This window comes from Rhinatrema bivittatum, chromosome 2 (assembly GCF_901001135.1).
Source record: "Rhinatrema bivittatum chromosome 2, aRhiBiv1.1, whole genome shotgun sequence".
Taxonomy (NCBI): Eukaryota; Metazoa; Chordata; class Amphibia; order Gymnophiona; family Rhinatrematidae; genus Rhinatrema; species Rhinatrema bivittatum.
In genome coordinates, this window is record NC_042616.1 from 764,431,033 (window position 1) to 764,444,020 (window position 12,988).

The 12,988-nt window shown below is 42.2% G+C and overlaps 1 protein-coding gene across 2 annotated transcripts in view; it reads right to left on the bottom strand.

The window, feature by feature from the left end:
- The window catches only part of MTSS1 (MTSS I-BAR domain containing 1), a 431,605-nt gene that overhangs the window by 93,899 nt on the left and 324,718 nt on the right, over nt 1-12,988 (bottom strand). For both annotated transcript variants that reach the window (XM_029592008.1, XM_029592009.1), the window contains exon 5: nt 167-258. In XM_029592008.1, coding sequence (XP_029447868.1) covers nt 167-258 — 92 coding nt within the window. The remainder of the gene's footprint in view (nt 1-166; nt 259-12,988) is intronic.

The window sequence follows — 12,988 nt, forward strand, 5'->3', positions numbered from 1 at the left end:
CAAATAAGAAATGCCCTTTTCCTCTGTAAAACAATTTTGTAAAACTGGAATTGCAGTTTAAAGTGCATGTTCATTCTTGGATTTAGTTAGAGTAATCAATGAAGCCAGAAAAATACAGGTGCTGTTAGTCCAATAAAACGTTAACACATCCTTGCCCTGAAACTACCTTTTGCGTGGTCTTTATCCAGCTGGTTGGCCCCTTTCTTCCATTCTTCCATCTGTTCTTGAAGTGGGTTTATCAGGCAGTCTATTAAAGCACTAATGGTTTTACAAAAATACAAAAAAAAGAGAGAGAGTCAAACCTTTCAGATTGCATTATTTCTTTTGCATAATTTTATATTTTTAGGCTTAGGTCACCACATGGGGGCAGAAACCGCACACACTTTGCACGAATTCTCAAAGTGGAAGCAGGAACATACTTTCCCTTTGAAAATTGCCATGGGTGCAAAATGCGCACCACCGCGGTTACAATTTTGCTTGAAAAGTATGTGCGTGGGATTTGAAAACGCCACTTATGTGCACACCTGTCCCTTGGAAATTCCCTCTCCGAATGGGGCTGAAAGCTGTACCGAAGGGCGATTTTTCAGACAGCTGATTTACACCGGGTAACGCTCTCTTCATCAGTGGAAAGCTCTTGGAAAAATCAGCCTCAAAACCGAGAAAGGGAACCCAAGCGGAAGTTTACATTTCTGGTTAGGGGAGAAGGCGGCCTGCCCATTTCATCTGTGCGAGAAGTCACGCACGCTGGTGGCGGAACCCCAAACATCAAGGAAAAGCAGAAGCACCCCTAGGCGGCGCCAGGACTGCGCGAGTACTTCGATGCTTTTGTGCATTGGGCAGCACTTCAAAAGCCTGGTGGTCAAGTGACGAATTTGCCCAGTTTTCATTTTACACTATATTTATATTTTACAGATTTTTTGGATCCATTTTTTTAAGCCTTGTCAATTTACAGTTCCATCGATGTTAAGACGGAACACTTAACACCATCCAGGCACAAACTTGTTAAAGATGGGAAACTGGAGGCGTGAGAAGACAGAATAATAATAATAATAATAAGAATAATAATGTGCTAAACCTCGGTATATAAAAAAGCTTCAAATAAATAATGTATAGAGGAGCCAGCACATAAAGCCTCAGTTAAACTTGCATTCTATGAACCTTTGCAATTTACAGAATTGAAACCAGACCTCCCCAGTGGTTTATGGCATTAGCATTAGATAAATGATCTAAAAGTTACTATGAAGCTAGGTCCCCATTTGTCTTTAGCATAGAAGGCAAAAATGTGGACCAGCAAACACTCAAGCAAAGTTGCTTGCTTGTAGCTGGTGTTCTCTGAAGACAGCAGTTCACCAATCACACATACGTTCCCATAATACTGAAGCTCCCCGTTGCTCCCCCTCAGTTCCAGCTTTGCCTGGAAAGAATAACTCAAAAGGGGAAACTGGAAGACCTGTGTGACTGGTGAACCTCTGTCTTCAGAGAACACCTGTTACAGGTAAGCAGATTTGCTCTCTCAGAAGACAAGTAGCTCACCATGATGGCAGAAGTAGGGTTCCCTAAGGGGGGGGAGGAACACACACCACCATTAAGAATATAAGAACTTGCCAGCCTGGATCAGACAGAAGGTTCTTTTAAGCTGTTTCCAAAGGTGGCCAATGCAGGTCATAAGTACTTGGCAAGGTCCCAAACAGTAACTAGATCGCTCGCTGCTATCATGCAGTGATAAACAGTGGCTGCTTCTTAAGTCTACTTAGTTAATTTATTGACGTCTTCTCCAGCAATTCTACGCTAACTGCCTTAACCATATCCTACGGTAATGAATTCCAGAGCTAAATTGTGTGTTGAGTGAAAAATTATTTTTTTTTCCTGATTTGATTTGAATGTGCTACTTACTAACTTAATGAAGGGCCCCCTAGCCTTTTCCATTTTACTAATGATTTTCCAGATCTCTATCAGGCGACTTCTCCAAGCTGTACAGACACAACCTCTTTAGCCTCTCTTTGTAGAGGAGCCGTTCCATCCCCTTTATTATTTTAGTTGCCCTTCTCTGCAACTTTTCCAATGCAATATATCTTTTTTTGAGATGCAGTGACAGTATTATAAGTGTGACCTCATACAGAGGCATTATGACATTTGCCATTTTATACGCCATTCCTTTCCTAATAAGACAAGGAAGAACACTTTTTTTTTTTTGAGTAAAAACATTTTCCTGTTTACAGTTTTTAAAAACATTATTCTAACACAAGAAAGACAACCCAAAAATAATATAATGGATCCTGCAGGGGGAGGAGTTGAGCTCAAAGATACCATGGAGAGCAGATAGTCCAAACCTTTCATCGCACCAAGTGGCTACATGTAAACAGTAATGATGTGTGAATACAGGGACTAAACTTCAAGTCTTAACCTTGCAAATCTCCCTAATGGAATTAGACCGTGAGTAACAGCCATCGCCATGGCCCTGACTTGTCCCTCTAAGATCAGCCCTGCTTGAGCATAACAAAAGGAGAAGAAATCAATTCACTCTGGTATACTTTGTAACCACAATTCCCTGGGCTTTAGGTTAAAAAAAAAATGTTGAGTAGACTTTTTTTTTTTTTACCTCGTATTTTCCTCCTGCTCCTTTTGCACTTCCAGCTTAATCAGAACCAGGATAGGGATCTGGCACCACGAGCCTTCATTCACACAACTATGTGGGATTTCTCCCCGCCATCCCTGCCCCTACCTAATCTGCTCATGGAAGTGATGCTCTGGGCCAGAAGCCAGCAATCATGGAACCCTGAATCTGGCCATTACACGTCAACCTCAAGCAATGATCATAACACTCTTCTCCCCTCCGGGGTCTGTGAGCACCACCTCTGCAACAGCCCCAGCTCTAGCTCACCCAAGAAGTGTAAGACTCTACTTGGAGATCAAACCAGGACCTTCCACATGGCACTGTGCAGCTTCTGCCACATAGGCCACTGGGCTGGCTCTGAGTGGACTTTCTATGGGCTTTAGTGCATTCAGGTTAGAAAGTGACAGCTTTCTTGCAGTCCAAAGAGTGAAGGACTTCCTCACCTGTGTAGGAGATGCGGCCTTGGAAAATATTTTGGAAGGATAATTTACCAATTAAGGTGGAAGTCCAACATCACCTTAAGCAACAGCATGGGATGCATGCAGCACACCACCTTGTTTAGATGAAATCTGACACAAGATGAAATCTAGCACAAGTTGCTAGCCCTGGAGCTCTAACACTCTGTAAACGGACATGACTGTCACCAAAAGTGAAACCTTCCAGATCAGGTAATTAAGTCCACAAGAGTTATAAGGTTCAAAGGAGGATTTCATTAGCTGGGTAAGAACCACAATGATGTCCCATGACACTATGAAGAGCTTGATGGGAGGTTTAAATTGAGGAACCCCTGTTGGGGGATAAGTGCCAACTGCACTAAGGTGAACTAACAAAGTTGCTTTTAAGTCCAGTGATGGTGAACTTTTATTTATTTATTTATAACTTTTATATACCGAGGTTCAATTAACAGGATTAATTATCACTTCGGTTTACATTACAACCAGCAAAAAACAGCAGTGACAAAGTCTTGTCTTACAATGAACAAGGTAGAGAAACCTGGATAACATAACTTAGGTGAGGGCAGTTATAGAGACATGGGAAAAACATAACTTGGGCGAGGCAGGGAACTTACATAGGGGAGGACTATGATAACCTCGTTGGGGCGAAAATAATACTGATGATGCGGAATGATACCATGGCAGAAGGCGAGGTTATGAGAAAGCTTTTAGGCTCGGCATTTCAAAAATTCGGAAAATGCATAACTTGACTCTGTTGTTGTGTTACCCCCTCCCCCAAACAAAATAGAGACAATTCTTTGCATATTCATTTATGTACAAAAATAATACAAGTCCCATCATGTTTGGTGCTATGTATTATATAAAAATCCATCAAATTACAAAAATGAAAAACAAGTAAAACAAACTAACAACAAAAAAACCATTCGTTATTAAAAACAGTTTCATAAAGCACATTAATCAACAGGATGAAAACAGCTCCCTAGCACTCGCTAACACACACACACACACACACTCTTCCTGCATCTGCTGACATACACACACAGACATGTTTCCTCGCACCCACTGTCAAATATACACACATGCTCCCTTGCCCACTCCCACTCTCTTCTCCTCCTATGCAGCCTCTAAATATATAGATATTTAAAAAAAAAAAAAAAGTACTTACACTGGTGATCAGGAGGGATCAAAGCAGAGCCACCAGCTAGTGTAGGACGAAATGGACAGAAAGACCTGATGCAGGATTGGTGAGAGCGCATTATTTTTTTGCCACGGTCCCAACATAAAGAGGGCTGTCCTTAGAAATCAGTGAGGAGCCTTCAGCTGTGGTGAGGTAGCAGCAAGAGGTCTGCTGTTGCCTCCCAAAGCAGAGAGAGAGAGACTGGGCTGGTGTGAAGGAAGGCGGCAGGAGCGTTTCCCACCACTGCGGTGGTGAGGGGAAGACGGAGCAGTCCCACAGCTATCAGTGATGCTGTGGGGAAAGACAAAATATGCAGACTCGATCGCAGCAGTGGGGTGGGCGGGGGGTGGACTGAAGAGAAGCAGAAGCCTATGAAACTGCGGGAAAAGCAAGAGAAACTAGCAGAGAGCCTCGAGGTAGGCACCCTCTCTACCACAGCTGCTGCGGGCCTAGTGTTGATCACAACGGCTTACAGTGGTTCTATAATTGTCAGGTGTTGGTGGACACTGGCGTGTCACCCAAAACGTTGTGGCATGTCACTATCACTGATCTAGGTATTCAAATAGTTTTTAAATGGGATAAAAAAGGACCTAGGGCCTTACCCTCATACCACACTGGAAACTTTCTCCATTTAAAACCATAGAACATTCTGGTTGAATCCATCCTAGAAGACTTTTCAGGCAGAAAAAATGAATCACCAGTTTACGTAGAAATGCTGCAATAACAGCTAGACATCCTGAAAAAGGGGAGGTTGAGCACACTACTAACTCTTCAGGGTATCCGAATGTCTGAGAACACCAAAAAGAGGTACCCTTTACCTGCAGTTCAAAAAGGTTTAGCTTTAGCTATTTTCGGAACAAAAATGGGAAAAGAAATCTTCAGGGGAGATCTGTTCCCTGCCTGTGAGGACAATGGCCCTGAAGAGAAGTCATTTGAATATTCTTCTTAGGAAAAGAACTTCATATAAGTAAGCAGGGCCAGAGGACCCTTCAGACTGATTTAGAAAGGAGAGCCAGCAGCTTTGGAACTTCAGATCTGTGAGGCCTAAAGTTGTCTCTTTGGGCATTGGGATCAGCTGGCATTGAAAGGCTTCCTGCTCCAAATCCTCTCGCTTTTGGAGCAACGGTACTGAACCAGGCTCAGAGCATTAAATTTGTATTGGTGCAACATGCTCATGGCCATACCAATGCTCCAATAAGTGCTGAAGTCCTTCATGCTTGAATTTTGGCATATTTGATGTACCAGTCAAGCACTTCCCTCAGTCCTTCTGTCCACCACCACCTCCAAGATTAAGAACAAGTGCACCGGGGTCAGCCTACTAGGGAAACAAATTCTCCACAGATCTTTGAAGGTCAGTGCTGAAAGCTCTTGATGGGATCCCTGGGGACCAACAGAGCAATACCTGAATTCACCTCCAGGAATGGATGCGTTTGACAGTGCACAGTCCTTTGCATTTCCATGCTTTTGGAGCCATGTATTGAAGAGGTGTGCCGATGCTTAGCCTCTACGCAAAACTTGCACTGGCCCCTTTCAGGTTTTGTGCTTGAGCACCTACAGCCTATATCTCAGTTTTGGCTCTTGGATCTGTCCTCTGATGAAAGAGCTGAAGAAGTCAACTTTTTTCAGACGACATCCAACTTTGCATTAAAATAGGATCTATAGAAACATAGAAATGATGGCAGAAAAGGACCAGATGGTCCATCCAGTATGCCCAGCAAGCATAAGGTAGTAACTGTCACTCTCTGCAGGTTACTTCCATGTTTCTCTTAAGGGTAATTGTCACTCTGTGCAGTTATCCCCAAGCCTTATGATACCCATAAAAATTGCAGCTAACATTTTTTTTTTTACTGGGTGATGAGCTTACTTGAAAATTCAGACAGTGTTCATTGACGTGCTTTGCTTATGGACTTGGCTGAAGAAGCAGTCCCTTATGTCTGTTTATCAGTACCCAGACCGTAGAAGTGGTGCCCTCTTGGTTATTGTCCGTATCCTATTCCATAATGGTTTAGGGTAGTGATCTCCTTGCCTTCTGTTAAGGGTAATAACTGCCGCACCAACAAGTACCCCTCTGCAAGCATTTCTCATTTCCATCGCCTTTAGAGATCCACAGTGTTTATTCCATGCCCCTTTGAATTCTTTGTTTCATCTTCACCATCTCCTCCAGAAGGGCACTCCAGGCATCTACTACTCTCTTCAAAGAAATATTTTCTGACGTTGGTTCTGAATCGTCTGCCCTGGAGTTTCAATTTGTGACCCCTAGTTCTATTTTTCTTTCCAACAGAAAAGGTTCAAAGACTGTGCCTCATTAAAACTCTTTCAGTGACACTGTACATCTTCACAATAAAAACTGTTTTTGCAAAAAAACAAAAAAACCCAAACTCTTCCAGGGCACACATTTTTAGATTCTTCAGCTACTCCTCATAGGTCTTCCGATATACACCCCCAAACTATTTTGGTCACCCTTCTCTGGAATGCCTCCATTCCACCTCCATCCCTTTTGAGATACAGCCTCCAGAACTGAACACAGTACTCCAAGTGAGGTCTCACCAAGGTCCTGTACAAGGGTATTATCACCACCTTTTTTTTTTTTTTTTTTTGTTTATTCGTTTTTCCTCTCTCTATGCAGTCCAGCATTCTTCTGGCTTTAGTTATTGCCTTGTCACATTGCTTCACCATCTTCAAATCTCCAGATACTATTACCCCAAATTCCTTCTCTTGGTCCATGCACATCAGTTCATGCACATCAGTCTTTCACCCCAAATGCATGACTCACTTTCCTGGAATTGAATCCCAGTTGCCAAATCTTTGAACACACTTCAAGCTTTTTAAAATCTTTTTATTCTCCTTCAGGCCTGGCCACTCTGTTCCAGATCTTAGTACCATCCATAAATAGACAAACTTTACTTTCTATCCCTTCTGCAATGTCGCTCACAAAAAATGAACAGAACCGGTCCCAACACCGACCTCTGTGGCACTCCACTTAGCATGGTTCTCTCTTCAGAGTAGATGCCATTTACCATTACACACTGCCTTCCAGTCAACCAGTTTGTAATCCATGCCACCACCTTGATGCTCACTCCCAAGCTTGTTATTTTATCCACAAGCCTCCTATGCGTATCAAAAGCTTTACTGAAATCCAAGTAGATCACATTGAGCACTTTTCTATGATCCAATTCTCTAGTCTCCCAGTCAAAAAAAATCAGATTTGTCTGACAAGACCTTCCCCTGGTGAATCCATGCTGCCTCAGATCCAGGAATCTATCAGATTGTAGATAGTTCACTATCCTTTCCTTCAGCAGTCTCTATTAATTTTTCCTACCACTGAGATGAGGCTAACCGGCCTGCAGTTTCCAGCCTCCTCTCTATTACAATTCTTGTGACGTGGGACTACCACCACACTTCTCCAATCCTGCGGCACCACTCCCATTTCCAGGGATCTATTGAACAGGTCCTTCAGCGGGCCCGCCAGCCCATCTCAGAACTCTCTCAGTATCCTGGGGTGTATCTCATCTGGCCCCATGGTCTTGTCCACTTTGTTTGCCTAGCTCCTCCCATACATTCTTTTTGTAAACAGAGTTTCGTCTACTACATCCCCATCTATGATCTTAAAAAATGGTCGTCCTCCTCCTCGATTTCTCTCTATGATCATCCTTTCTTTCGCTTGACCTTTTGCTTTCCTTATTACTTTGTCTCCTTCAGTTTTAACAGATATTCTTCCCTGGGTTCCTTTTTTTTTTTTTAGGGGGGATCCTTTATATTTCTTGAATCCTGTTCTTTTTGTCTTTATTTTTTCAGCCAGAATCTTAGGAGGGCCAAAAGTGCTGGACCACATAAGACCCTTCCTTGTATAGATTGTACCTGGCTCCCAGTAGAAAGCAGGATAACATTCAAAACCCTCTGCTTCTTCTTCTTCAAATGTTTGAACAAACGGGCTCCAGAGTATTTCTCTCATTTCCTTGCCTCCTACATCTCCACTAGAGATCTCTGATCCTTTCAAAGGGCCCTTCTATTCTCCTCTCATTTGAATTCTCTAAAACTGACCTGCATAAGATCTTCAGCTACTATGTTCTCAAAATCCGGAATGCGATTTCTCTATCTATTCGCCTTGAATCATGCTACCTCACTTTCTGAAAAAAGGCATGGCTCTTCAAACTAGGCCTTCCCCCAGTCTTTTCATTAGGAATGAACTATCCCTGGACATTATGCTATTATATCTCTTAATGTATGTTAGTTTATTAAAACTGATTGTAATCCACTTTGAGAACATTCTTGGAAAACTGCAATATTAAATGTTTCTAAATACATACCTAATGGAACCAAGAGAATGCACTCCAAATATTCAATTATCCAACAACAAGGGAGATGCAAAAATGAAATTAGTTAGTCCAACAACTCTTAGACTTTGAAATAGAACTGCTTTTTATTTTTCATTATGGCAACTCCATTGCTCAGTAGTCAAACAGACTTTTCTCTTTAGGGTCCCCCGACACGGACCCGTGTTTCGCCCGGAGGCTGCGTCGGGAGGGATGGAATAGACACTTTAAAACTGAAATGTAAACAATACATATAGATAATGATTAACAGGACCAACAAACAAGGATAAACAACGTCATGTGGCATGTTTATTCATACAGTTGACAAAGCAAGGAGCGCAAGCAGTAAGGACAGAACCCGGCATTTAGTATAAAACATTTTTTATTAAATTGTAACACATAGGTAATCAAACAGGAATCAGAGACATATTGTTTCTTATACATCCCCAATTCTCCTAGTTGAACCTGCTATCCAATTCAGCTTCCCTTTCTAACAAAAATCCCCCCCCCCACTCCCTTCCCTTTACCCCCCAACATAACCCCCCACCTCTGTAGAACAGAAAATTCATTGACGTCCACAAGTAAAGAGTGCATAGGGTACAAAGCCCTATTAGTCATTCAATATCAGGCTGCGTGCCCGATGTGGTAGTGCCTGTAAGTATCCATTCCAAACCTGGATAAAGCGACGGCATTGCTGTGGGCAGGTCTTGGAAGCCAGATTGTCCATTTGCATCATGCGATGTAGATGAATGCGCCACATCCAAAAAGAGGGGGAGGCAGCGTCTCGCCAGGTAATGAGAACGACCTTCTTCCCTACCGCAAAGGCTTTTCTCAGAAACCAATGAAGGCCTTGACCTCGAACAAGCGGGCGAGGAATACAATCAAATAAAATCATATATGGCGATAAAGGAAAATTAATCCCTAATAACCACCTTAGATATCTCACAATGCTCCCCCAGAACTTTTGAATGCCTGAGCAAGCCCAAAAGGCATGTGAAAGGGACCCTGTGTCAGACTGGCATCGCGGGCAAGATGCAGAGGGTGCCAACTGGGAGTGAAAGGCAATTTGCGGAGTTACATATGCCTGGCGAAGCAGCTTGAACTGCATCTCCCTATAGTACATGGCACTGGTCAGTTTAGTCAAATTTGTCATACAGGCCTTAAAAACTGCTACCGGCACCTGAAACACTCCATCTCTATTCCATCGTTCCACAGAAATTTGGTAAGAATCTGTTGCCAACCCTTTGATTAGCTTCTGGTAATACATAGATAAAGACGGCACACGTGGGCTGTCAAGCATGAAAAAACTTACGATGTTTTGAAGATGAGACGGTAATTTATTAGAAGGTGAGATGGAGGTGCCATAGTGCCGGAGTTGCAGGTAACTAAATAAATGAACCCCAGACAGCCCATATATATTCTGAAGCTCTGTAAAAAAAGAACATCATTCCTGAAGTATCAAACGTATGGCCTAACATGGTGAGACCCTTTGCCCGCTAGTCTCTAAATACTCTGGATTGGGACCCCAGAACCCGGCATTTAAAGGGAGAAAATTTGGTGCAAAATGGGGGCCAATGGGAAGAAATGTTTGTGATTAAAGGGACCAATCAGAGGCTGAGTTACATGTAAGGGGACATAATGAATAGTGAATGAAAACCTTAAATGAAATATTGCCATTCGATTTCATTATTCAGCCCCTTAGGATGCAAACAATCAAGTTTAAAAATCCATTTTTGCTCTTTACGGATTAACATTTCTGAAAAGTTACCACCTCGGGATGGTGGGGACAAAACATCGATGACAAAGAATCTTATATCACTCTCTGAGTGTCCTGATGCAAGCCAGTGAGTGACTAAAGGGGCTGTCTCCCGTTTGTTTTTGATATTGGAACGATGCTCCACAATTCTGGTGCCGACTAGGGTGAGTGGTTTTCCCTACATATATAAATTTTGTCATTGTGGGTCAATGACAAAATTAAACTTTGTAACGAAGTTTAATTTTGTCATTGACCCACAAAGAATTTCTTTTTTTAGATGTACAAGTTGAGATTCAAAACAACTCCTTTACTATTTCCATTTTTCGTAAAAGCACAGACCGTAATACACTGCTCAGGTTTGACGTCACCACCCATCTACATTAAGAATGAACATCCCAGCTGGTCAACTACTCAGACTGCGACGTCTCTGCTCTTCAAGAGAAGATTTTATACTGCAAGCTAAGCAGATGCTTCTTAGGTTCAGGGAGAGAGGGTACCCCTATCGTGTCCTTCGGAGAGCATTTAAGAGAGCTCTCTATGTTAAATCGAGAATTATTATTTATTCCTCAAGTTAAGACAACTGACACATATATAAACTGTATTCTACCTTACTCTACCCAAGTAAATTACATTACTAAGATCACAAAACGTCATTGGTCCATGTTGGCTCTGCACAAGGTTTTTGACTGTCCATTACGTTTCCCATTCTGCCGTGGCAGAAATCTCAAGGATCATTTGGTACATTTTCATTTTCAAGATTGCCTCATATCAAACCCGTAAACTCATTTACCGGTAGGTCATCAACCATGTGGGCACATTTCAGTTTGCTCTCACATCATACCGATGCTAATTTTTGAACATCCGCTTTCTCATAAGAAATTTTATTTAAAGTTTTCATCCTCATGCCAGACCCGGGGAGGGGGGGGGGGGTAATCTATGTAATTCTGTGTCCGTGCACAAAAATATATGTAGGGAAAACCACTCGCCCTAGTCGGCACCAGAATTGTGGAACATCGTTCCAATATCAAAAACAAACGGGAGACAGCCCCTTTAGTCACTCACTGGCTTGCACCAGGACACTCAGAGAGTGATATAAGATTCTTTGTCATCAATGTTTTGTCCCCACCATCCCGAGGTGGTAACTTTTCAGAAATGTTAATCTATAAAGAGCAAAAATGAATTTTTAACTTGATTGTTTACATCCTAAGGGGCTGAATAATGAAATCGAATGGCAATATTTCATTTAAGTTTTTCATTCACTATTCATTATGTCCCCTTACATGCAACTCTGCTCTGATAGGTCCCTTTAATCACAAACATTTCTTCCCATTGGCCCCCATTTTGCACCAAATTTTCTCCCTTTAAATGCCGGGTTCTGTCCTTATTGCTTGCGCTCCTTGCTTTGTCAACTGTATGAATAAACACGTCACATTGAAGGAATGTTTTATTGGCAAAAATCTTTTGAAGTTGTTTACCCTTGTTTGTTGGTCCTGTTAATCATTATCTATATGTATTGTTTACATTTCAGTTTTAAAGTGTCTATTCCATCCCTCCCGACGCAGCCTCCGGGCGAAACACAGATCCGTGTCGGGGGACCCTAAAGAGAACTGTCTATGTTTGACTACTGAGCAATGGAATTGCCGTAATGAAAAATAAAAAGGAGTTCTATTTCAAAGTCTAAGAGTTGTTGGACTAACTAATCTAAATACATAACTAACAGTTCCTCTGGCACAGCCCCAGCATTCCATGTAGCTATCTGGGCCACACATCAAGTTTTCAAGTTCATCTTCGTGGAACTGGGCTTAATCTCAGCAAGGTAAGCTTGCCAGATAACCTTATGTGCCCAGACTGCTTGGCATGACATCTGTGAACAAATACTCTAGCCTGAGGCATTGTAGCTTTGCCTCAAAAATTTGTAGCAAATCCGATAATGGTAAGTGATGGACATCTACTTACCCTTGGGACTGAATTTGAAGCCATTGGTCTGCTTCTCTGGCAAGATGAGAAAAATTAATATAGTAAAATCAAAGAAGAAATCATTAACAAGGTAACCTAGAATCATAGAAATGTCAACAGAAAGGGACCAAATGGTCCATCCAATCTGCCCAGCAAGCTCATGGTAATTTCTGCTACACCCTGTAAGTTACCCCATGCTTATTTTCCCACACTGTAAAAGACAGGGTCCTCGTTGATTGGTGTTTGAATCCAATTCCCTGTTATGCCTTGCCATTAAAGCCGAAAGCAATGTTAGAATTGCATCAACAGTATAAAGACTTATTGGTTTAGGGTTGTAACTGCCGCATCAGCAAGCTACACTCATACTCGTTTCCCCAAACCATATGTTGGGGCCTTTATTGGTCGCTGTATGAATCCAATTCCCCTTTTCCCCCTGTCGTTGAAGGAAAGAGCAATGATGGCGTTGCATCAAGCAATGATGGAGTAGCATCAACAGTATCAAGGCTTATTAGTTGAAGGGTAGTAACCGCCACACCAGCAAGTTACTCCATGCACTCTTTTCTGCTTTTCCATCCTTCAGCCTTTTGGGATCCACAATATCTATCCCATGCAGTTTTGAATTCTTTCATCGTAGATGGGAGAACTTGAACAAAATTGGCCAAAAAGGACTACTAAGGGCTTGCAATAAGGAAAAAAAAAAACTGCTTGTGCTGTCTT